The sequence below is a fragment of the Watersipora subatra genome, chromosome 8 (genome assembly GCF_963576615.1).
Source record: "Watersipora subatra chromosome 8, tzWatSuba1.1, whole genome shotgun sequence".
Taxonomy (NCBI): domain Eukaryota; kingdom Metazoa; phylum Bryozoa; class Gymnolaemata; order Cheilostomatida; family Watersiporidae; genus Watersipora; species Watersipora subatra.
In genome coordinates this window covers 23,701,293-23,728,720 of record NC_088715.1, presented here as the reverse complement: position 1 = coordinate 23,728,720, position 27,428 = coordinate 23,701,293, and the positions used below count along the sequence as shown (strand labels likewise).

The 27,428-nt window shown below is 36.1% G+C and overlaps 1 protein-coding gene across 1 annotated transcript in view; it reads right to left on the bottom strand.

Moving 5' to 3' along the window:
• The window catches only part of LOC137401681 (myosin-VIIa-like), a 54,284-nt gene extending 30,148 nt beyond the window's left edge, over positions 1 to 24,136 (bottom strand). Inside the window, exons 1-15 of the mRNA XM_068088140.1 lie at positions 24,023 to 24,136; positions 21,030 to 21,166; positions 19,394 to 19,498; positions 18,777 to 18,882; positions 16,740 to 16,875; positions 15,091 to 15,194; positions 13,776 to 13,919; positions 13,075 to 13,320; positions 11,734 to 11,910; positions 10,508 to 10,729; positions 9,078 to 9,212; positions 8,027 to 8,201; positions 7,446 to 7,589; positions 6,634 to 6,798; positions 1,722 to 1,844 (exon numbers count right to left, since the gene is read on the bottom strand). Of these exons, the coding sequence (XP_067944241.1) occupies positions 1,722 to 1,844; positions 6,634 to 6,798; positions 7,446 to 7,589; positions 8,027 to 8,201; positions 9,078 to 9,212; positions 10,508 to 10,729; positions 11,734 to 11,910; positions 13,075 to 13,320; positions 13,776 to 13,919; positions 15,091 to 15,194; positions 16,740 to 16,875; positions 18,777 to 18,882; positions 19,394 to 19,498; positions 21,030 to 21,151 (2,104 nt within the window). The 5' untranslated portion in view covers positions 21,152 to 21,166; positions 24,023 to 24,136. The remainder of the gene's footprint in view (positions 1 to 1,721; positions 1,845 to 6,633; positions 6,799 to 7,445; positions 7,590 to 8,026; positions 8,202 to 9,077; positions 9,213 to 10,507; positions 10,730 to 11,733; positions 11,911 to 13,074; positions 13,321 to 13,775; positions 13,920 to 15,090; positions 15,195 to 16,739; positions 16,876 to 18,776; positions 18,883 to 19,393; positions 19,499 to 21,029; positions 21,167 to 24,022) is intronic.
• Positions 24,137 to 27,428: the final 3,292 nt, after the last annotated feature.

Genomic DNA, 27,428 nt, shown 5'->3' with positions numbered 1-27,428 from the left:
TTCAAAAACCTTGGATGAATATAAGAACATCTCTCAAATCATTAGTGTCAATTGGTAAATTGGAAGATGTCTGCCAAAAACCAGACCTACTTACAAAAAGGGAAAATTCGCTAGCCTATAAGATGTTAACCCTTTGGCTGGGAAAACGACCAAAATGTCGTTTATCGCTTGCATGCGGAAACAAAATTTATGTTGCTTTCTGTAGACGTTTATAAAACTGTCGCCTAGTAACGTTAAACAAAGGATATGAACACTAGTAAGTTTTAAATATCATCAACAAGATATTAGTCGATGATTTACAATATGAAACGATTATCTGAAAGGCGTTGCTTTGTGCTAAAAGCTAAACAAATCGCGTCTCCTTAGAAAAGAATAAAAGTTGGAAAAACCAGTCAACATCGGCTCGACTTTCAAAACGGCAAAATAAAAGATTATTTGATCCTGCGATCGTTAGTGATCTTTTGTCTGATCAGAATAAAAATAATTCAGATGATAGAAGTGATGTAAACTTTTTGGACTTTTAATATACTTGGAATATACAGAGAAAAACAACTGTTATGGTAGCTCGCACGGCTACGTTATAGCGTTGAACTTTACCGAAAAAAATGCTTCCAAGCATTTCATACAGGGACAGTTGCACATTGTTGTATTTTTTGTGGTAGTAGATATGTAAATGAATGTTTATGTACAAAAGATTTTGTTCATAGAAATAAATTTTAGTTTGAGCAATGCATGTTCATAACATATCGATTTTATTGAACTTTGAAAAATAAATTACACGACTTTCGGGTGTTTTTGCCGGGCTTTTACCCAGCCAAAGGGTTAATTATGGCACAGAGAAGACACGAGAAAGTTCAATAATATAAGAATGCAACAGTAGGAAATTTGAATAAAATGAAAACACTCGTAAGCTTAGAAAACCTAAAGTATTAGCAAAATGCTATTTAAAAAATTGACTCCAACTTTTACGAAAATGAAAGCAATAACAGCGTGGTGATACGATAGCTAGCGTTACAAATTTACAACGCTAAAGTCTTTTTACAACTGAATGGCAAATCAGATCGAGCGAGCGATAAGCTTGACTGTGGTAGACTACAAGTTCTGTGAATTTCACATGAATATATAATAGCCTACTAGAAAGGAAGTAATTTCATGACTGAAAACTACTGAACACTAATCAACTAACTTTAACTAACTAAATTTTTGGTTGGAAGATCTGCTATTATATGAGCTTACAAAACATTTTAGTAGATTTTATCAGAAACTATCAGTATTTTACTATCATTTGTAAGTGCTTTTGATGTTTGATGTGATCTGACTGACAGGATGTTTCAAGATTAAAATCATCAAAACTTGATTGCGGTTAAAACACTCAAATGTGCAAAATGATGTCACTAGTTGATATCCACTATTGTGTTCAAGTTGCAGTATTACGCTTCTCTATTCTGTCTGTCTATTTGTAACTATAGACATCATAATAACACTTTCACTTGATCTGAACAAGTTTTGCCGATTTTAATCTTGAAACATCCGGGCAGTCAGATCCCTTCAAGCATCAATGACAATCACAAATGATAGAAAAATACTGATACTCTCTGATATCTACTAGAACTTTGTGCCAATTCACCACTAAATTTAACCCCAAACTACGACCATGAGAGAGAATGGAACACCATCCAGCCCACCCTCTAAACACGCAGCTAATAGGAAGAAATACTTACAGGTAACAGACTTCTGGCTAAGGTAGTTAGGCTCCTCTTCTAGCTGCTGATTGGCCTGCATAGCTTTCTCCAGGTCCTCCTTGTTGAACCTCCTGCCAAGGGTCTGATAAATCTTTGTCATCACTGCAAGACCGAAAAATTATTTTCAGGGCCAAAAAAGAAGCCACCTTCAGCATGTGCTGGCTTACCTTGGACCTTCCGTAGATTGCACTAGTTTAAGCCTGTGGTGAGACAACTCCACATTGACTGTTAGTTTGTAGTTAAGACCAGTGTCGTATAGTTTCACCGAGTCCCGTGACCAAAAACCGGAAACAAAAATGCTTGATTCCAAACAAACCCGATCGACATACTGATCTCTAATGGAATATTCTTACCTCGCTCTCAACATCTCACTCTTTTGCATTTACTTTACTTTATTACAAAAAATCATTTGTAGTTTCTTGTAGGGAATTTTGTCTTTTTTCAAATGGTGTATAATACAACAATCAATTTCAGAGCGACTGCCAATGGGAGTAATTTTTGTTGCTTAGTGTTGCAGCCTCTCCATTATAACTTATATAAAACAATAGTGCGATATGCGCATCCGTTAGCAGCGAAACTCTGTGAAGTTATACAGCTCTGTACTGGCAGTCATATAGCTTTAAAAAGTCTCGCGACCAAAACAGAAAATAAAAACGTCTGATTCCAAACAAACCGGATCGACATACTGATCTCTAATAGAATAACCATACCTCGCTCTCAATACCGCTCTTTTTTTGCATTTACTTTACGTTTTTACAAAAAAACGTTATTAGCAGCTTTTTGTAGGAAATTTTGTTTTCTTTCAAATAGTTCATGACACAACAATCAATTTTAAAGCGACTGCTAATGGGAGTAGCTTTTGTTGATTAATGTTGCGGTCTTTCCATTATAACTTATATAAAAATACTAGGCGTGGCCTGTTTGTTTGGAATCAAGCGAGCTCCCGTTTATGCTTCTGTTGGTCGCGGGACTATGTGAAACTATACGACACTGGTTAAGACTAGGAAACCTTGACGTAATGTTCGGTGAAAACTGATGGTAGAAGCTTGGCACATCACCAATTTTAAAAGTCTCATCAAAAACGCAAAGTCATTAGGGAAATGGCTGACAAGCGTTCTGTAATAAGCTATCGTATCTAGAGAGGCTTTGGGAATTCCCAACATTTCTCATTGTCAGAAAGCTCAATCAACTCAAAAGTATTGACTGTTTGGCTGAAACTTCCGAACTTCACCTAATGTATGCCATACAAGTGAAAGATTTATTTGCACAAAAAATATTTCAATTTTTATAATAAATTACAACAAGTAGACACGTCCTTATTTAGACTGTCCAATGATTGGCCTTCATGAACGATTTCTTGCTCCAATAAATCAGAGATGACTTTCAAACATTTTACGATTCACACCGAAACGATCTTTTCTGTTATTTAAAAAGTGGACTTTACCAAAAAAAGGCCAAGAGTTGCTGTAACACAAACACACCTTAACATCAACCAAAGCGTAGCTACAATATTATACACAATGCTATTAATGTCCCTCCAATGCTATACACTGTGTTAATAGTGTAGTTACAATGCTACAATGTAATATTGTAGCTACATGATAATAATGTAGCAACAATATTACATTCAGGGGTTCGACCACAATGTTATACACAGTGATAATGATGTAGCTCAAGTGCAACAAAAGTGTTGAATTATAATAATAGCGCCATAGGTGGGCAGGTCTACATGAGGGCCAATAATATCTTTCTGATGACTGGCACTGAGCTGGGCTCTTGCTGCTTTGATTGATCAACCTGTGTTAGGCTCAATGACTAAGGGATTTGAGCCCACCAGTGCTGACATATTTTGGACTATCTATGCGGACATATTTTCGACTATCTATGCTGACATATTTGAACTATTTATGCTAACATCTTTTGAGCCAGCAAGTTCAAAAAAACTGGAAGAGTACGTTGGCAACATGCCAAGACACAGTGAAGCTGTCATCAAGAACAAAGGTTTGCCTACCAAATATTAATGGAACTGGCCCTTTTCAGGACCACCAACTATTACAAGACTTGTTCAAATTATGTTGCAAAAGTATTACAAAACTAATTAGTTGATAAGACAATGAGCAAATAGCTAGCCTAGCTTTCGATTTTTGTCAAGGTCACATGCATATGCATTTTTATCGAAAAAAAAAGAATTGCTAAATGCCGCTTGTTCTCTCCATATTCATAGTTAGAAAGTTCTCCGTACATCTAACAGTACATGGTTTGTAGCGGTTTCTAGCAAAATTAAGGCAGTAAATCATCAGCAAAAAATCACGGCAAATAAGTATTAAAATCCTATCTCCAATCTGCCTGCCCATCCATTACATTCATATTTTCTATAAAAAAAACCTCTGCCCCTTACACCAGACACCAGCTTCTTGCCAATTTACGTTGTTGAACAACTTTATGCGAAAAGAGCTCTTTCTTCCAGTATACTCTGCTATTTTTGTTTTTGTATCATGGTCTAATTTTCTCTAAATGGCCTTGACCTGCGTAAATAAAGTTACTATCCATTTAGTGTGAGGTGTTCTTATAATTTCTAACAGCATTGCATATATAACCTTTCAGAACAAGTCAATTGTTGTGAGCGGAATAATCTCAACATTATTGCAGACGATGCCCTGTGCTTAGCATAAGAATTTCTGGCATTCCATGCGCAATCATGTCATCACTAGTCATGGCTTCATCAAATTGGCAGCATTTCAACCAGAATAAACTATCAGTTTTACAGAGCCAAAATTGAGGAAGTCTCTGTGGTGCATTGGTTAATGCCATGCTTAACACACAGGGTGCATGCCGCTGTCCTGAGAAGGTGGGCAAATCCAGATCTGTGTGCTTTAACACAAAGACGGCATAGGCGCTGGAGGAGGCATGTCCACAGAGACTTCCAATTTTCTTGTAAATTTGCTGTGAATTATTCCTATGTTTTTGTGTTTGCATGTGTTGTTTGAAAAAGTCCAGGTTCAACTCCTACTAACTGAAAATCTTTTTTACAAAATTTATCAGCCGTTCCAAAACACCCATTGAAAAAATTGTGATTCTGATATGGGAGTTTGAGCAAATCAATATTATTGTCCATAGAGTAATAAACTTGAAAACTAAAAAAAAGGAAACAAAACTTTTTGAAGTTAGACTACTGAAAAAAAGATTGCTTCTAAAAGTTGTTAAATTAAACCATAATTGCCGCATACAGCTTTTATCGTTTTCTTCTAGGTAAATCAGACAAGCTGATTCCGATTTTGTACTCAAAATAAAGATTGGTCCACCAGCTTTTAAAGTCATGAAGGCTTTTTTACAGCGTTTCAATATCGGTCTCAAAAACAACACAGTCGGCATAACAAGCTCCGCCCATAAATATGTGACATGTCTGATTTACCTAAAAAAAGGATACAAGTTGTTTGTGGTAGTTATGATTTAATGCCAGTCTAAATTTGTCCCATCAGATCAGTGGTGATTAAACTGGATTCAATTAAACTCTAGCGGTTTGGTGAGTCAGTCTCAAGAGTTCGGTGGAGGTCTCTCGAAGGCAACAGGAGAGTCACACTGATTTGCAAAAGCATGTGTTAATGAAATGATATGCAATTTGTTGTAAGTTCTTTGAACATGATGTTGTCAATGCGCAGTTCATTTTGTGCACTAGTCAAACATATACTATCTCGAGAATTTAAAAAAGTCATACTATATTTTTCAATAAAAAACGTTCGGTGAAAGCACATCAGAAGCTGGTGAAATTCAGTACGCCCAACAAGGTTGAAAACCTCTATCCTTGCATATTATCAAATAAATTTCTGTTATCTTAGGTAATCCAGCGTAATAGAACCAAGAAAACTTTTTTTTGTAAAAGACTGAAAAAATCTTTTGTTTCTATAGTTAGAAAGACAAATTAGATGGCTACTTAAAATGAGAAATTAGTTCTACTTATTTTATTTGAATCTATTATAAAACAACAAAATTTAAATTTTATTGAAGTACAAAAAATGAGTTGAGTTTGAAATTTCAAACAATTTTATCGCATAAGTGAGGACTAGAAAGTATAGTAAATAAGAACTAAGTCATTAAGTTATATAAGAACTACTAAATTTGTGTACAGTAGACACTGCAATAAAGTACAGCGGACACTGCAATAAAGTACAGTAGACACTCCAATAAAGTACAGTAGACACTCCAATAAAGTACAGTAGACACTCCAATAAAGTACAGTAGACACTGCAATAAAGTACAGTAGACACTCCAATAAAGTACAGTAGACACTCCAATAAAGTACAGTAGACACTCCAATAAAGTACAGTAGACACTCCGATAAAGTACAGTAGACACTCTACTAAAGTACAGTAGACACTCCAATAAAGTACAGTAGACACTCCAATAAAGTACAGTAGACACTCCAATAAAGTATACTTATTTAACAGTGGTTAAAAAGAACTTTCACGAGTGTGTGACTTCCTTCTCACAACAAAGCCAGTTTTAAATAAACCAAATAGGAACTTCGTGATTAATCAACAAGTTTACATCTACAAGGAAATAAATACAATATGTTTAGAAAAGAGTGTAAGTGTTCTGATGTTAAAATTTTGGCTCATACATCTATACAGCCCCTAGGCTTTATAGATTCACTCGATAGAGCCCCTCCATATAGCATTTTCGCCTTACAATCCCAACACCAGAACACATTAATTTCGTATGGCGGAGGTCGACTGTACTTTAAAAATTAGTTTCTATATCTCAGATTTTCGCTCATCGCAAGGGAAGCCAGACCTCATTATCCACAGACACTAATATGCAAGACCAGAGAGCATCAGGAGCTTTTTAATCTTTATATAAGCTTCAGATAGGCCACCTGCACCCTCCAACCTACCTGATGTCGTATCATGCTGATTCTTTCGCTGTGGTTCTGCCATATCATCCATGAAACGCAAGATAAGAACCCAAACAGCAAGAGCAGCCAACTGCTCTCCCTCCGTTTTGTGCTCTAGTAAGGGCTGTTTTATAACTTTCCTTGTGTGGGTATGAGTCGCACCACCTATAGGTAAAACAGACGATGTTACAGCATTGAAGGCTGGTACACACTGCATCGCAATGTGTCGATACTAAAGTGAACTCACAGAAAAATATTTAATTGATTTTTGTCAGAAAGTATCGGTATTTTTCTATCATTTGTGGTTGTTTTTGATGTTTGAGGTGATTTGACAGCCAGGATTTTTCAATGTTTCAAGATTTTAAAAATGCCCACAAGAAAACTACATACAAAATGACATCAGTAGTTGCTATCGTTGCTATAGTTGATATCGGCTATTGCACTCAAGTTGAAGCGTCACGCGTCTCCGTTCTGTAGGTCTCTTTGCAACTATAGATGTCAAATTTGCACTTTTGTTTGAACTGAGTGTTTTAATCCGTTATCAAGTTGTGTCGGTTTTAATCTTGACACATCCTGGCAATTACATCGCCTCAAAAATCAAAATAATCGTAAATGATAAAAAATAGCAATACTTTCTGGTAAAATTTTACAAAAATTTTGTGCAAGCTCATCATTAAAAAGGTAAATAAAAATCTTGCTTTTCTGCACCAATTTTAGAGGTATTTATTCAGTAAGCACCTCTAAGTGATCTGCTAGCTCATAAAAGTCATAGCATGAACTAATACACAGCTGACCTTGACCCATGAACTGACCTTGGAAGTAGGTGGTAGCAAACTTGACAAACTTGAACTCGCTGAGATCTTCTTCGTCCTCGATGGGGGCCAGTGGAGGCCTCGAAACAGTGTTGAAACCATTGTCTATGACCTTGCCCCTCTTTGACCTGTCACCAACTCCGCCTGACAAAAACCAGTCAAATTAAGTTATTGCCATGTTTTCATTCCTAAAACCTTTGTTCTCAGGTTCAGAATATACTTGAACAGCTTTTCAACCAGTTTGAAATTCTCCGCTACCCCACTCAAATGTTTTTACACAATTACCAGTATAAAATGTCTAAGCTCATGCTATGACAGAACAACAAACAAAAGATACAATGACGATGCTATTTTTCCATGAGGGAGAAACTCTCAAAAGTTGATAGTGTTCATATTTCACATAAAGCAAACGAAATGCCCCAAAACGTGAGTTATAGTTAATCCAATCATGATTCCGGGTGAATAGTAAACAGTAACTTGAAAACCAGAATGATCAGCCAATGACAAGTGTGACAGCTAACGAATGATCCAATGATTTTACTCGAGTTCAGGTATTTTTAGGTTTAACTAAAAATACTCACCAAAGGCGTCGGTAGTGCGACCATCGCTAGGCGCGTTCTCATCATCAAGAAAACCAAACATGTTGTTCATCAGATCTGACTCATCGACCTCTCGACCTTTACGTGACTCGAGCAGTGCTGCTTGCTCTCGTTTCTTCTTGGCCTCTTCCCTGTCTAGCTTTTCATCTTCGATCACCTGCGGCATAATTCAATGAGAGACCTTATGGTGACCTTAGGGTGACCTTAGTAAATCTACAATTACTTGCAAACAACGGTTACCCTAGTTAACCTACCACAGGAGAAACTTACATCGATTGCAAAAAGCTAAGAAACTTTCACACAACATTTGAAAGATACCCAAAAATTATTTTACTGTGACTTTCATGCAAAATCATTCATTAGTTGCTTTTCGAGAGCAGAATCTGCAGCTTGAGGCGACCAATCATATTATTCAACAATAACGTCCTAAAACATTGGCTAAAAAATTAAACTATTTCTGAACACGATTTAAACTTCGTATTCTCACACTTTTTATAAAAAGCATGTTTCATAAAAACATATTTTTATATAAAAATTTTAGCCAATACGGCTAAAATTCCCAGTATTTTGACAGTTTTACAATCTATATCTAACAATATCTACTTTAAAAAGTGATATTTCATTGAATTCGTCAGAGATGTTACAATTTTATTATTGTTTCCTTCCAACCGTTTCTTTTCTGGTCATATAACTGAACAAAATTCTTATCAATTGAGATTTATCTCCATAATATTTCTAGATACATGTTACACATAACTGTATTTTAAGAATACCCATTTCATGTTACCCAGGAGTTGCCAGTGTTCATATTCCCCCTTATACTACCAGAGTACACCAGAGAATCTTGACACATCCTGGCAGTCAGAGCACCTCAAACATCAAAAACAATCTCAAACGATAGAAAAATAATGATATTTTTTTGATAAAATCTACTTGCATTTTGCATAAGTTCATCTTTAAGTCATACTCAAACTAAAAAAATAATTTTACCCAAAACCAGGGTTGATGTCATTGAACAGTGATGCAAACTCACCTGCTGCTCAATAGCATCGTATCTCTGTCGTAACCTTCGTTCAGCCTCCAATTTAGCTTCTTTCTTACCGAGCTGTTTCTTAAGCGCCGCTTCCTCCTCCTTTCTGATCCTGTCTGCCTCGAGCTTCCTCGCTCTCTACAAAAATATATTGAGAAAATGGAATTCTTATGGAATATATTGTTAAGAGACAATTTTTTGAAATTCAATCTAATTAAATGAGGTTAGAATCGAATCACATTTTATGATGAACACCTAATCATCGACAGGATATTACCCTGTTGGTAATCAGTTTATGTTGTATACTTATAATTAACCCCTAAATCCAGCATTGTAAATAAAATAATTTTATATTTTCAATGCATTTCAGCAATTTTTTTTGACAAATTACTGGCTATAATCTGATGTTTGAATTTTTTTGATCCTAAAAACCAAAATCATGGACCACCTTCTCCCTTGAGAACCAAAAAGCATATAGGGAACTTTGGCTATGTAGCTACCGTATATCTTCACATATAATCTGACCTCGCATATATGCCGACCCGACAAATCGCAACATAGGGGCCTACCGTACACACCTATCACAGCAAAAGGTTGCTGACCAAAACTGTTGAAAATATTAACCGATACTGGCATGTTTTACTTTTATTATTAATGATAAGTGTTTTTCAACTGTCCTGCAAATTAACTGAATGTAGCTTTATGTGACAAGCGTAAACACGCAAGCAACTATCTGTATGACCAGCCAATTACAGGCTGTTATTGCAGTTATAGTGTACCATAATCAACCAAGCACTGCTTCAATCTTAGGTGTGCACGCACGCTCTGGTCTTATCACGAGAACAAAATCAAGACAGAAAAACCCAGTTTCGTTGCAAATTTTGAAGGAATCTTGACATGTCGCTTTTTATCAAACACAAACCCTTGGTACAATAATAAAACAAACTGGAACAGACTACCAGCCGCATGTTTAGCACGGCTCGAGTTGTAGTTGTTGGAACTAAATTGCAATGTGCACGTATTGGAAATTGCGTGTATAATCCGACCCCTCAGTTTGTTAACTTTTTTAGTTTTAAACTCAGCTTATATGCGAGAACATACAGCGTGTTCCATTGCCAGTAGCTGATTCTATATCCTGGTAAGGAGTTGAAAACACGTGTTTCACTTAAAAAAATTTCAAGGAATAAAATGTGTGACAGTTACGCTTCTGCCTAAGAGGTCAGTTGTACAGCAAGAATTTCAGCTAAGCCTTACGACATCAACCATGAGACAATGCCAAACCATCAAAAATCGCCCATGGACCCTTAAGAGGCATGAACAATAAAATTGAACAACGATTAGGTAGTTGTTTTCTCATGCCCTAACTCCTTTTCCTGACTCGTACCCATTGATAATCCTAAACAATTCAAATATACAACAAAATTAAATTTTACCTCAAGCCTCATTCTCTTGACTTGCCTCTGGGCAAGAATCTTTCGGAAGCCAGCTTGTATTTTTACAATACTTCTGTGCCAGTTTCGAGCCCTTCTGCGAGCGAGGTAGCCACGAGCGTACCTTTGGAAGCCACAAATAACATTGCGTGTCCGGACAAACCGCTGCGTCAAAACCCTTGACTGGAAAAGAGCCTGTAGCCTCATATAGCCTCTCTTGATAGCCTGCAGACCATAGAACATAATAATAGTCTAACTACTGTAGAATGCCTTCAACTATAAGAGCTTGACCTTCATATAACCTTTATTATTAACCTGAAGGTACTAGTAAACATTGTGAGTGAAAATTGCTACAAACAGTAGCAGATGTTCCTAGTAAAAAGATAAAATGGCAATCTGTAGTTAGATAACTCCCTCACTAGCCGAAGAATTTTTGGCCTTCATTACCTAATCGTGTCATCACTAGACAAGGCTTGATCGTATTCACAGCATTTAAATCAGGGTATACTATCAGTTTTACAAAACCAAAATTGAGGAAGTCTCTGTTGTGCATTGGTTAATGCCATGCTAAACACGCAGGGTTCATGCCACTGTCATTAGAAGGTGGGCAAAATCCAGATCTGTGGGCTTAAACACGACATAGGAGATGGCAAAGAGCTGGAGGAGGCAGGTCCACAGATATTTCCATTTTTTGAAACTTTACTGTGAGATATTCACTTGTTTTTTTTTGCAGTCGGTTAAAAATCCAAAACTGTTCAAATCCTATTGACAGAAAAGATTTGCAGGTGAAATTTATCAGCCATTCCAAAAACTCCTGTATATTCTCCAATCCTTAGATTTTTTTGACGTCATCAATTTGTCTGCACATGAGCTCATTCGCGAAAACACCATCATACTTGTAGACAAACAAACGTCATTCTCGTTCCCTTTACGTCATTGAATATTTTTGGTGTTGTTTCGATATTATATTGGGATTCTCTGGAAAAGAGTGTTCCGCTTCGATATAAAATAATTGCAAACAGCGTCGTTCACGAAAATTAGTTGTCTGCAAAAATGGCGGACCATGATAGAATGACGCCATGAAAAAACAAAGGATTGTAATCAAGACAAACAAAGAAGATAATGTCACAGATATGTTGGCAAACCGATGAATAAGTTTTCGAAAATTGTATATGGACCGAGATTAAACATAAATATCCAAAATTGACCAATCAAATCATCAAACTGACCAAGTATCGTTTGCGCTGGGCGTAGCCTCTCCACTTGGCCTGTATGATCACCACATTCTTTTTCATGAGCAAAAACTTCCTGCGTTGGTGCCAGCCTTTTACCATTTTCTGGATGATCACTATCTTCTTTGAGATGGTAAGCTCTCTTTGATGCTCGAGGTAGACATCTTGTGCATCCTACATTAGAACATGATAAAATCAGAACAATGTCCACATGCGACACATCTCTTACCAGTTGTAAAAAAAACTGTTTGCGGCATCGGCTTTGGGTGAAAAAGAATGGAAAGCATTTGGGTTCAATGTATGAAAATGGTTCAAATCGTTCACATTGATTACAGTAGCCTGAGCAAGCAAAAACACAATTTGTTTATTACTTTAGTGGCAATAATTCAACTTCAGACAGAAATGTTTTCTAAATTATACATGAGTAAAGTGAGTCAGTGAATCAATCGAGTATAATAAATAGCGTCTCAAAGACCTTTCTCTGTTAAGAGAACAAACATTAGATGGAATGTTAGTACTCTATATGGAACATATAAGCAGAAAATAAACTTTGCATGAGAGTCAAAGGCAACATACATTTCAGCCAATCAATTCTTCCGCTAGTACGAGTTACACATACTTTAGCTTTCTCTGAATGTGAAACTTTTTTTCAAAATAAATTATTTATTATCCAATTCATTATTTAGTCCAAAATAAATTATCCAAACTGTTATTTACCAAGTTTGCGGAAAATAATAAAATGCTCAGCTGAAAAAAGCCACTTGAAGACTCCTATTCGTCACGACAACAAATGTGAAGGTCATATCATTCTCAATACAAACGAGGTCAGATGCACAAAATAGTATTTTGCCCTATGTAATAGACAAATTTCTCAGCTTTTCAAAACTGTTTTCAGACATGAAATCGAAGCAAGTTAGCCTGCGATACAGCTTTTTATCGAATGTTGGGTTGGTCAAAATGCTCAACACTACTGAAAAATTCGTCTTCAAAGATGATGGATTGGATTTTAAGCAGTATTATTTGTTGACGTTTAGGAAGGTCATAGCAACCACACGCTACAAACTTTACATTTTCATAAATGTTGGGAATGACTTGGATTCACAAAATTCTAAGCCATATTGACATTTTTTGCTTTGGGAGCCCATTGTGGACTATATGAAATGTCTCATTTGTATTGAAAGTGATATGACCAGTCACAAATAGTCAGACCAATCACAAGTCCTTGGTGGGCATGGATAAAAGCAATGACTTAGCTTGGATTCTCATAAGCAACATCACTTTTTACCCACAATCGGTTAGCAAGAATGACAATACAGACTTCTGAGGCTACTAGCATACCTTAAGGAAAACTTTACTCTTTCCCAACTGGTAGTCAGTTCCTTGCAGCACGTTATCACAGATCTTGACAGATGCCTGTCGGCAATCAACCGTGTGAGCTGGCCCGATGCCGTTGGCAAGGAGACGGTATCGGTCAACAAAGTCCTTGAACCGATGTCTGATTGGGTAGCCAGCGCGTCTGATGCGAATCGTCTCCATCATACCAGAGTATCTCAGCTGACGGGTGCACAACTCCCGGTCGAATAACTAAAAAAATTGATTGAACATTGTTTATAAAAAGTGAAGGAAGAAGGAAGGTAAAGAATTACAATGAAAATAGCCTATAAGTATGAAATACAACAGCCTCCTACCAAGCAAAATGTTCATCGATGGCAGGTTTGAGGAGTGGGGCTTCATTCAACATCAAAAAAGCTTAACGATAGGGTCTTCAGAACGTAACCCCCGTTGTCATGAGAGGACAACTTCAGTGTTATATCTATTGACAAAATTGTTTGCCCGATGAATGTAAATAAGAAAAACTAATTTATGAACCTTAAAAACTATTCTCTTCAGCTTTTCATGTAATACATTTACAAGCATTATATTGCACAAAGGCGCGCCAATGTAAAGCTTCTTTCAATATAAAATAACTGACCAATAAAATAAAATCTGTTGAACTATTGAAGTCAAACAAAAACCACTGAGTTACATAGCCTGCGTACCTGAGCCTTCTTGAACTCATTTGGTTTGATACAGCGAACAAAGAATGGTTGGCAGGCACTGAGGGTAGCCATTAGTGACTCTAGTGACTTCTTGAACTGAAATCCAAGAGTCGCTGTTCTCTTAGACGTGCTCTTGCCACTTATCTGCAAAAAATAGCATATCAGTGAAATCTCCTGCCATTGCTGATCAAGTGGAAATTGAACCAATCTGCTACCTACAATTTAGAGTACCAAAATTATTAAATTTCAAAAAATTTGGATCCCGTGGTATTCATAATTCTTGAAAAATCAATCAAAAACAACCTCAAATATAAAATTATTTTATTTACAATGCTGGATTTAGGGGTTAATTATAAGTATACAATATAAACTGATTACCAACAGGGTAATATCCTGTCGATGATTAGGTGTTCATCATAAAATGTGTTCCACAAGAAGACCACTAAAACCTGTACCGATTACTAATACAGATAAAACTCTCACGTATCAAAAAACATTTAGGGTATGTTGTCTTTTCGTAAAATGGTTTTATAGTTGTTTACTCATGTCGTGGCAATGATGACAATATATAAAGGACTATACAAAACATGTCAAATCCACCTGACTACGGGTTTTTTGAGATGAGCTGTCTCTGTGATTGGGAACGAAAAACAAACCAGTCTTTGACTTCAGCTATACTAAATCAAACTTTGTCATTGCATGTCTGTCTGTTAGGTTGAGTAAAAGCTTTGAGTTTCACATTTTTTGTCGGTTTTGTCCAAACTTCCACGCATGTGTTCTGTGCCTTCCGCCAAATAATTAAAAATATTTAATTTCAAAATCTGGTTTGTGAGAATCAGCTTCTTAAACAGCCATATGGCTAAAATTCAAGAATGCGCCTTCACAGGCCTTACGAACATTTGTCCTCAGTGAATAGAGGGTTGTCATCAAAGCGGCGTAGCGATTTCTGTTAAAAATATTCACGCTCGCTGACGGCTATCTGATTAAAAATACAATAAATCTCAAGCAACTCCTGGCTTAATGCTAGTCATAGACAATTTTCATAAATAACTGTATTCCAACAGGCACACTTTTTTATGGCTATGCACAAGTGCAGTAGAAAAACACGAGCAGCAGACATATGCATTTCCGACAAACAAACCTTCTTGTAAAAAAGGTTTCACATTTTCACATTAAACAAAGTTTAGCAAAGCTCGGAGAAAGACATGAGCAGTAGGCAGATGCGTGTCAGAAGCACCGACCAAAACTTTTTATGTAAAAAGATAAAAAAGACATAAAAAGATAAACTTTTTATGTCACTAAGATAAAGACTCACACTGAACTCCTCCTTGAAAAGGTTGTGAAGAAACTTGAATTTACAGTCTCGCACAAGCTCCATAAGATCCACAGAGAATGTATCTCTATTCTTCTCAAGGAAGCCTACAAAAACATACATAGAAATATCGATATCTACCTACAAACTTATAAAATAGTATGGGATAATTGACTCTGCTATCTTCCCATTTATAATGCTCATAACAATGGAAACCTACATGGCTACAAAGCAGCCCTGATTCCGTTTATGCACCGACATGAAAGCAACACCTCTGTTTCCATGATGGCATTGCATATGGGAAAATTGACTGATATTCTCATCTGGCTTTGGATTTTCCCATGTTTTAGTATTTGGGTTTTCCCAAAAGCCATTCATTAGTTATCTTGCTTTAGTATTTTAGGTATGTGTGGTAGACCCAAATTTGTGTCTCTAAATTTATCAATCTGATATTGCTCTTTAGAGTTGGTCAGTTCTGATGTCTTAAGTTCTGACAAATGATTTCCTTTCCTCATAACATTCTCCATGTCTGACATAGACAATATTATGAAGTAACGAGATCATTTGTCAGAACTTAGACATCACAACTGGGCAACTCAGAAGAGCAACACCAGATTGATCAAGTTAAAGACACACAGTTGAGTCTACTATGTGTACCTAAACTTCTAAAAACAAGATAATTGATGAATGGCCTTTGGGAAAACCCAAATACTAAAACATGGAAAAACCCTAAGCCAGATAAGAATATGATTAAATTTTCATCCAGCGACGGAGTAGCGACACACACTTATATGGCGCTGCTATGTCTTCATAGATACAGACATGTCACTTTCATTCTACATTATTCGTTGCTGCGGTTGGAACAGAAACAACTGCACGATGCGCCATCTTTGCACCATGGAAATGGCCTCAGCGGCCAACGGCGGCAAACGTGTGCATGCGCATAGGCCTTGCTTTCCTGTTGCTTTATATGTGTTGCACAACAGGCTCCACTACAGCCCCCTGTGGAAACATAGGGTGATACGTTTCCACAGAGAAAAGCTTGAAGCGCTAAAGAAATTCCTATTGTTTATTACTAGCATGGTTGATCATTACACGTAACGATTAAGCTGGCTTCAAACATGGCTATCATTATAGTAAAGATTTAGACTACAAGATTACTAGCTTAGCAGGTGAGTCACTCAAATTCATTGGTTAGTTAATTTATTCCCCGTGCAATGTCGGGCATTCAGCTGGTATGTAAGTATACAAGTAGTAACAAGTCTGCAGAATAGCGCTGCACGATATCTTTGCATGTACATTCAATTATTTGGTCTCAAAATATATCGAATATCGAAAAATATCAAATGTTGGAGTTGTCTTCCTTTGATATATAGTGTTAGGCTTTAACATGATCGATATGAGAGGATACTGGTAAATATTGGTTGACAAACAGGAGTTGTCACCTCGTTACAATAAAGAGAATAGACAACTCAATTTTTGCAAAATAAAATAAGCCGATATTTCGATAAAATATCGGCTTCGATATTCATATCGACTCGAAAACTGACCAAATATAAAATCACCTACTGAAATATATCGTCATATCGAATTATATCGTGTTATCGTGCAGCACTACTGCAGAACAAGACACAACGGCAGAGCTGACTTACTTTTGATATTGTAGTAAACATTGCCAGCAAAGTGAGAGATTCCAAACTGTGCAGCCTTAGATGATTTTGGCATAAGGTAGTTTGAGTTCTTAGCATGGTGCTGATGAAGTTTGTTGAGGAGTGACTCATCCGTGCCCTAAAAGAAATATAGAGGCAGAATCTGAAAGCCTAAAGACCTTCCATCTCTTAGTACACCATGATAATACTGGGTTTGAAAAACTTTTCACAATAATTATCGGCTGCTTAAATGACCAATTGTATTAAAATTTATCAGAAGGTCTGGGTATTTTTTGATGTTTGAGATGATCTGACTGCCAGGATGTTTCAAGATTAAAATCGGCAAAACTTGATCTTGATTAAAACACTCGGAAAAAAACTCATGCTAAAAATTTCACTAGTTGCGCGGCTGCCTGTCTTCCTACTTATCGGCTACTGTGTTAAGTGGCAGCATTATTTCTCTATTTTGTCAGTCTATTTGCTCAAGTGCAACTATAGACATCAAAATCACCCTTTAGCATGAATCTGAACATTTTACCCAAGATCAAATTTTTATTGTAATCTTGAAACAACCTGGCAGTCAGATCACTTCAAACATAAAAAAACAATCACAAATGATAGAAAAATATTGATACATCCCGATATTAACCTACTAAAATTTTTAATAAGTTCATTTTTAAGAACACGAAATCATTTTAGACGCAAAAGCGATCTTTTTAGTTTGAAACGTTATCCAGGCTACAATCGTCTACCAAAGTGATGGCTAGTCTTCAGCATTCACTATTTTTCCACGACGCGCATTTGGAGTTGTGCGCACGTTGAACTACCCTGCAATTGAGTGTTTCAATGAACATCCGTACGATGCCATTTAACACCAGCGCTTTGATAAGAAAACTAAACTATATCGCTAATTATTGACCCCACAGGAAAATAAATAGTGATGCAGTCTTGTCACAGCTCGGCAGCATTCCGAACATTAGCCATTCAGAACTGCTAAAATCGAAATAAAAACAACTCAAGTGAGAAAATATTTATAATGGAATAGCCTAACGCAATATTTTAATGAGCATGATTCGCAAGTGCCGTTTCCATCATTCGCAATCATGAAACATTTGAGAAAGTTTTGCGAATAGCAAAACTCGCTTAACTTGCGCATTTTTGCCGTTTCCATGATGCGGATCTCTTGTGGATTGACTCAAATTTGCGCCTCATGCAAACGTAGTAAATTTTAAAGAACACCAACTAGCCACACAACATCAGAGCACTAATACTATCATAAGTAAATAAACACAAATGCCCATACCTAACTATAATCTCATAAATACGGTATATTCTCGAATATAAGGTGGTAAAAAAGTTAACAAAGTAATGGATGGGTTTATCTGCTCACAACTCTGATCGCACTCAAATAAAATGACCTCATGCTAACTTAATTCTAACAACCACAACTCGAATCCTGTGAATCATGTAGTGGGTATCCTGTCAGTTTGTTTTGTATCATACTAAGGGCTTGCACTTGCCAAAAAGGAGCATGTCAAGAAATCTTGAAGAAATGCAATGAAACTTATGCATTTCGTTTGTTTGTACAGCTTTTGTTCTCACGATAAAAGCACGCACACACACGAAGCAGCGCTTGGTTGATAATACCATGCTAGAACAGCAATAACAGTCATTTTGGTTGGTCATCCACGTCATCGCGTGCGTGTTTACACTTGTCACATAAAACTTTACACGCAGTCTATTCATTCAGCCTACATTCAGTTTATTTGCAGTAAAGCAGCCACAGTTGAAAAACATTTACCATTATTATTATAAGTAAAGCATACCAGTAACGGTTATTATTTTAAACAAATTTTTTCAGCGATCTTTTCTTGTGATAGGTGGGTACGGCGTCTCACACTTTATAGTGCCACATTAGAAATTCATAATTTTTATGATTGGTTTTCTAAAGTTGGCTTATGTGGGAGATCGGCTTAAATGCGGAGATATACAGTACACGCATATTTATCAAGCATCCTGACACTGATTATAAAAAGCTACCTTTGGGAATTTAGCCTCCTCGTCTACCAAAGCCATGATGTTCAATCTTTTCACAGCGATCAGGTCGAGAATGTCTTGATTGTCTACAAACTTTATATGTTCCCACCTGCAACCATTGTTAGCAATTGTTAACATCATATGTAAAGTTGTGCCACAATGTGGGGTGAATATCACCTCAAAATAGTGTCAGAGAACTACTGATATGTGGTATAGAAGAGAGAGACAATACAAAGATGCATCACTTAAAAAGGTTTGTCATATCAAGGAGAACCACATGTAATACGGTAGACAGCCGCCATCTGCAAACGCTGACAAGGGGTTGTAATGCTGACTGCAATTTTTTTTATTCTAACAAAGAATTCACCTGCAAATAATGTCATGAACTTTCTAAAAAAGAGTTCAGGTTTGTGCATAGGTTGCTGACTAGATTAATATAACAGCATGTGTAGAAACCAAGGCTTGAACAATTACTTTTTGTTTATGACATAGACAACTGACACAGACATAAACAATTAGTCTATGCGCATGCTAGTTAACTGATGGTATTCATTCAGAAGTTCTAGTGTATGCTTTGAAGAAACCCTCTTGTGTCACATCAAGTCATGTTTATGACTCACTTGATTCCCTCTGAGTCGTACTCTGCTTGCTCCAACTTGAAGATGTGGTGCACAAAGAACTGCTGAAGATTTTCATTAGCAAAGTTGATGCAGAGCTGCTCAAAGCTACAAGTGTCACGCAAAAGGAACTAAACATGTTTGTTTTATTTAAATAAGTTCTTTATATACATATATAGTGTATAAATATATAGTGTATAAATATATAGTGTATAAATGTATAGTGAATAAATATTTATATATATATTTATACATTATCAGTTTTATATATATAAAATATATATATAAATATATATATTTATTATTATTTATATTATATTATTTATTATTATATATATCTATGATTTGTGTCCCTTACCTGCTCTGAGCTGCACTGATGAGGCTTCAATAGCCGAAACATTACTGTCTGTAGCATGAGTATACTTATATATATATATATATATATATATATATATATATATATATATATATATATATATATATATATATATATATATATATATATATATATATATATATATAATTATATATAAATATCTAAGTATACATATATCTAAATATATATATTCATATAGGTTTGGAGTTGCCCGCTATTGTTTTAACGACTAAGAGTTGCACTATATAACACTTTCTAAGATTCCCAATGTACCCCTCAAAATAAACTAATAAACTTGTTAACTAAACTTGCTTTCGAGTCATGGTCACTTTCAGTGCATGCATAGGCAACTAGTCTCAGTGCATACGTAGGCAACTAGTCTCAGTGCATGCGTAGGCATCTAGTCTCAGTGCATGCGTAGGCAACTAGTCTCAGTGCATGCGTAGGCAACTAGTCTCAGTGCATGCGTAGGCAACTAGTCTCAGTGCATGCGTAGGCAACTAGTCTCAGTGCATGCGTAGGCAACTAGTCTCAGTGCATGCGTAGGCAACTAGTCTCAGTGCATGCGTAGGCAACTAGTCTCAGTGCATGCGTAGGCAACTAGTCTCAGTGCATGCGTAGGCAACTAGTCTCAGTGCATGCGTAGGCAACTAGTCTCAGTGCATGCGTAGGCAACTAATCGCACTGACTAAGCAGGGATGCTTGGTCAAAATGTGATAAATTTATTTAGCTTCTCTGGAAAGAGTTTAGCTGAATATCATCGAGTCGGATGCTTCAGCAGTGAGCTATGATGCGAATAGTACTCTTATGGCAAATGCCTTCGAATAAATGTGTCAAATGCATTCAAATTTTACCAATTCTCTTAAGATTTAGAGTGGGAGCAAATCTGAACCCAATTGAAGCATGGAGTTGCAGTGTAAGTGAAAAAGAATGTATGTACATCGAATAAATTATTAGTTATGAGGGACAGTGAGGGGGGTTGTTACATGCCCGTCAAAAGTGAACCAATTCATAAGAACCTCAAACTACTCGCTGAGATTAACAGGCCTGTAAGAACGAACGAACAACCTTTGAAAAAGCTGCTGTCTCCCTCTGCATAAAACACCAGCAAAGCTAAATATTTCTCAGGTTTAATTACATTTTAATTTAAAATCTTCCAGTTTATTATCAATGCAACCTTCATGTCTTTAAGGTTTCCAAACATCAAATACTCTAAAAAAATTATTTGTCAGTGTCTTACACTGATCTTGTTTCTAGTCTCACCTGTTATTATCGAAGAGCTCAAAGCCAAATATGTCAAGGACTCCGATTGATCTGACCTTTTGACCTGGGTTTGTCGGTTTATACACAGCAGAGTTTATTTTCTCCACAATCCAAATGAACATTCTTCCATAGATTCCCTACAACAGCCAGACGAGGAATTTTACAATAGCCATTGATTCATCGGTCTGGCCTCAATATTATGATCATAACCCCCTGGGGCGGCACGACTCCTGATCAGTATTACGAGCTGCATAATATCATTAGTGCTAGTCCAGTAGTACAACTTAGCTATAATCTTTAGAACAGATAAAGACCTTTATAAGAGTAGAGATCTTGAGCAGATACCATCTATTATATTCCTGCTTGGAACCCAATACCTACCACCATTCATTAATTGCACATTTGCCATGAGTTACTTAGTAGCGTATATGTACTACTAAGTATATATTATAGTTAGAATAGTATATATAGTATACATTTATTATTACTCATATATACAATATGCAATTATATGATTTACAACATATATATATATATATATATATATATATATATATATATATATATATATATACATATACATATATATATATATATATATATATATACTGTAAAACCTCTATTTTTCAACCTTTCCCTATAGTGACGTTTTATCAGAGGTGGTGCTTAAATAGAGGGTGGTGGTGTATTTTTCAACTGGATTGTCAGAATTTTGGGAAGATAAATTTAAACCTTTACGAATGAAGTGATGCTAATGTTGCCTATATTTTGTACTCTCATAGGGGCGGAGCATCATTAATTTTGTCAGCCTCAACATTTTGCTAAACCATTTTTCATGTACGTGGAAGTGTCAGACCGAGTTAAACATGGAACTACTTTGAGTAAAAACTATTCGCTGGATACAGGTATTATTTCGATGTTATTTCAAAGTTTAAAAAAATTAATCTTTAGAGCTGGAAAATGGGCTTTGGTACATCATAGCAATGGTGTATCTATAGCAATGGTGTATCTATAGCAATGGTGTATCTATAGCAATGGTGTATCTATAGCAATGGTGTATCTATAGCAATGGTGTATCTATAGCAATGGTGTATCTATAGCAATGGTGTATCTATAGCAATGGTGTATCTATAGCAATGGTGTATCTATAGCAATGGTGTATCTATAGCAATGGTGTATCTATAGCAATGGTGTATCTATAGCAATGGTGTATCTATAGCAATGGTGTATCTATAGCAATGGTGTATCTATAGCAATGGTGTATCTATAGCAATGGTGTATCTATAGCAATGGTGTATCTATAGCAATGGTGTATCTATAGCAATGGTGTATCTATAGCAATGGTGTATCTATAGCAATGGTGTATCTATAGCAATGGTGTATCTATAGCAATGGTGTATCTATAGCAATGGTGTATCTATAGCAATGGTGTATCTATAGCAATGGTGTATCTATAGCAATGGTGTATCTATAGCAATGGTGTATCTATAGCAATGGTGTATCTATAGCAATGGTGTATCTATAGCAATGGTGTATCTATAGCAATGGTGTATCTATAGCAATGGTGTATCTATAGCAATGGTGTATCTATAGCAATGGTGTATCTATAGCAATGGTGTATCTATAGCAATGGTGTATCTATAGCAATGGTGTATCTATAGCAATGGTGTATCTATAGCAATGGTGTATCTATAGCAATGGTGTATCTATAGCAATGGTGTATCTATAGCAATGGTGTATCTATAGCAATGGTGTATCTATAGCAATGGTGTATCTATAGCAATGGTGTATCTATAGCAATGGTGTATCTATAGCAATGGTGTATCTATAGCAATGGTGTATCTATAGTAATGGTGTATCTATAGCAATGGTGTATCTATAGCAATGGTGTATCTATAGCAATGGTGTATCTATAGCAATGGTGTATCTATAGCAATGGTGTATCTATAGCAATGGTGTATCTATAGCAATGGTGTATCTATAGCAATGGTGTATCTATAGCAATGGTGTATCTATAGCAATGGTGTATCTATAGCAATGGTGTATCTATAGCAATGGTGTATCTATAGCAATGGTGTATCTATAGCAATGGTGTATCTATAGCAATGGTGTATCTATAGCAATGGTGTATCTATAGCAATGGTGTATCTATAGCAATGGTGTATCTATAGCAATGGTGTATCTATAGCAATGGTGTATCTATAGCAATGGTGTATCTATAGCAATGGTGTATCTATAGCAATGGTGTATCTATAGCAATGGTGTATCTATAGCAATGGTGTATCGCATTCCTGAATATGATTCTCATCATTCATGAAAGTGCTTCAAAGATTTTAGTTAAGACTGTAAGCCACATTGTGGATGGATCTGAAAACAATGGATTACATTTAGTTGTAGTGAGTGTATATATATACCGCACTTTTCGGACTATAAACCGCACCCTTATATAAGCTGCATCTGCTTTATTTTCCAAAAACCGATAATAAAACAATACATAAGTCGCACCTTTGTATAGGCCGCAGAAATTAGGACGGTGCTGTTTAATGCGGCAGCGACTTTGCTGTTTAAAACAGGACAGTGCCTAACGGCACTGTTTCGTATTAACCGACGCTTTTTAACCTAGTGCCTAATGGAACAGTACTGTTGGGCATTGTTTCGTATTTTCTTTCACCGCTAGAGGTGCACTAACAGGAGATCCTGGTTAGCGCGCCCTAGCGGTGAAAGAAAAACCCAAAGATTAGCTGCACCCTTATATAAGCCGCATGACTCAAATCATCAGAAAAAAGTAGCGGCTAATAGTCCGAAAAGTACAGTACACTATATCTTAAAAAATCAAATGAAATTGTATGCTGTCTAGAGTTGCATCCTCCTGAATAAGTCTACAGTTAGATATCTAATCAACTATATTCTTTTTTATAGTACATGTACATGTCACACAGCCTGACAATACTCCCTGATAAACATCCAACTCTTTGGAGTTAGAGAAGATATACCTTGACAAAAGCATCCCTGACATCTAGAGAGGATTGCTGGGAAAGATTGGAGGTGACCGAGTCCTCTCTTGTGTGAATGGTCTTTGTGGTAAGGCCCTTGTACAGCCGCCCAGAATCTGCTCCCAGCAGTTTAGCGACAAGCTCCACCTCTGTCCGGTCCTGAATTTCGGCTGACTCGATATTTGACACTTCAGTGGCTGCAAGTTGGATGAGAAAAGTCCCTTAACTTGCTATGAAACTATATGAGAGTTGCCCACAGAGCGGAGACGTTATTCAATACAAGATGGCTCATGCAGAAACCTTCTGGAGTTCTCAATTTACAACGGTCATTCAATAAAGCAGAATAAAGTAAATATATTTAATATAATTGAATATATAATTTAATATTGAAGATATTCAATATTTATGAAAAAGAATTATATTTATAGAAACCTAGTACTTTTTTGAAAGTTTTTATAATCTCTACTGATGACTCATATCATTTTTCTTTAGAGATTACGTGATGTGATTTTGTAAAGCTTTCCCAAATAGCTTATCAACACAAATGCTCCAGAATTGAACCAAAATCAGGCATCAAATTTTTGGCAACCGAAGGGTATAAATCCAGTGAGGTTTACAGGAGAAAAAGGATTTACAGGTTTACAGGATGTTTATGCAGAAGACAGTTTTAGCCAGAAAAATGTCTACAAATAGTCAAAATTGTTTAGAGAGAGATGATGATGATGATAAGAAATCAGGTAGATATGTTGATGTGAGAACCTCGTATATAAAAATATTACTCTCTTGCAATGCATATACTAATATTATCCATTTTTAAACACAACGGAAATGACAAATATGTATAGTTCAGGATAAATCAAATTTTGTTAAAAGACAAGATTTTTGAACTATTTAGATCTCTATAGTTTGCAGTAAAGTTAAGTGAGGTTCCTATTATTTTGAACATATGTATATCCATAAAGTTATCAGTTAGAAAGTATTCATTGTTCATTCTTCATTTATACAATCATAGATATCTCAAACGAGAGGGAAGTTAATGTACTTTGCGACACATCTAGACCATCTGGAGATCAATCATTATTTTAACTCCAAACATACTTGTCGACAAGTCACCACAAAAGATAAGCAAGTTCAATTTATCTACGCTTGAGCTGTGGATACTGTAGAAGCACTTTGATTAGATATGACAAAAAGAATTTAGCGTGTTGAAAAAGGTGTATCAGTGCAAGATATAATGCCAAGAAACCCTATGAGATGCGAGGCATCAAAGGAGAACTGAAGCAGCCCTGAGCATAAATAAATGGATACCATCTAAAATGATTTTCAGCCATCCTGCTTTAACCCCAAAGTAACCCAAATGGCATATATATATATATAACAACAATTTTGTTGAGATGTCCTGCCACAAATATGCATAATAAGTGAAGAACTTCTACTTAAGCTAGGAGTAATCTTTTAGCCACACAATGATACCAAATTTGATTGGCTTGCAACAAGTCATGTGACCTAAAAGCCATTTTCATTTAGCTCCTTCCAAATCTGAAGTAACTTGTTATCACAACAATTATCAATCTGGAAACACAATAATAATATTGATGGTAGCGTAATGATATAAAAATGTAAATTTTGTTTTTATAATTCAAAATATAGGTGCAAATTAAAGTAAATTGAAGTAAAACAGTGAATATCCTGCTTAACTTTTAGTCTGAGTGCTGTGGTGTTAACAAGGATGCTGGGTTATACAGGTGGAAACAGGTAGGTTTTATAACAGAACTGTGCTAGTCATATAACACAGAATTTTTGATAAGTTGAAACAAACAGGATCAGTGAATAGAGTTCTCACCGCTGTATCTGATGTTGCCGAGGTGAAGCAAAGCAGCTAGAATCTTCATGATGTCCCAAATCTCTTCATCATTAAACATGAGGACCTTCATAGCTGCCTTGATGCTGACAAACTCCTCACCATCATTCCTACCTTCACATGTCACCTCCCCACCCTAGGTAACAGGTATAAAATTAGTACACCACTTGTATTACAGTTGTGTACCGTGTAAACACGCATAAACTACTAATTTTTATACGGGTGCGTTTAAAGCCAGTAGCGTCTCCACACATCAGGAGCACAACAATAATTTCATCAAAGTACGAGAGAGTTGCATACATGGGTATATAATATTATAGTGAAATCATCCATAGCTGTCAACTAGCAAAAGGAGTTGTGTACAAAAATCTGGACCTTGGTCAAACAGTCTAAAAACATCAATAGGTTTTAATCAAAGGAAGATAAAAGAAAGTGGGATAAACAGTATGTGGGAACCAATCACCATTCATCAGAAGTAGAAATAGATGAAATCATGACACAATGATTCAAATAATTTCCAGAAAAATTAATCACATTCGCCACAATCACTGTAGCTTTGCTGCCACTTCACAAATGGGCACATGTACAGTGCTGCCAGAAGTTATGAGACCACCTCACATTTTCAGAGATATTTGCGATGATGTACTGCTTTAATTTTGCTAGAGACCGTTACAAACCATACACCAGTAGATGCAGAATTTTTTATCAATCATATGGAGTGAGTTTTCAGGAAGCAGAAACTGGCAATTAATTTTTTTTCAATGCAAATGCGTATGCAAGTGACCTTGACAAAAATCAAAAGATAGGATAGTTATTTGCTTATCGTAACTAAATAATTTCGTGATAGTATTGCAAGATAGTTTCAACAACTCTTTTAATATTCGCTGGCCCTGAAAGATGTTACCGGGGTGTAAAAAGTGATTGGATTACCATTAATATAGATATAACATGATTACACTAACTCCATCACATCTGCAAAGAAATGAGATTGAAAGGCTTTTGCTTTATTTTTCTAGAAGAAATATATATTTCTGCATCTATCGATGTGCAATATATGTGATAATTAAATAGATTAACATGGCTCCAGCAAGGGTGCCATGATGAACAAAGTTGCAACAAATTGGGTGGTCTCATAACTTCTGGCAGTGCTGTATCTTCACTCCACACCCTCTCACAATACTCAACACCTAGTCTCCCTCTATCATCAGATGGTAGCGTTACTTATAATCTCCATTGCATCATATTTTATCTTTTTTCTTACCGCTTATCATTCTCTATTTCCTTCCCTGACTATTATAAATCCCATCTTATCTTAATGCACCTTAAACTCGACTGTCCCACTTCTATCACTCTCTATGCCAACTCTCCTATCATCTTAGAAAGATTTCCTCTTTCTATATCCCTTTTACTTATCCATTCCATGAATCTATCTCAGCTGACATGATTCTATGTTCCCAGCACTCATTTCTCTCTTAATCTGTCCTTCCTTCAAATTGTTTAAACATTGTTCCAATGATTGTTTATCAATCGCATCCCAGAATGCCG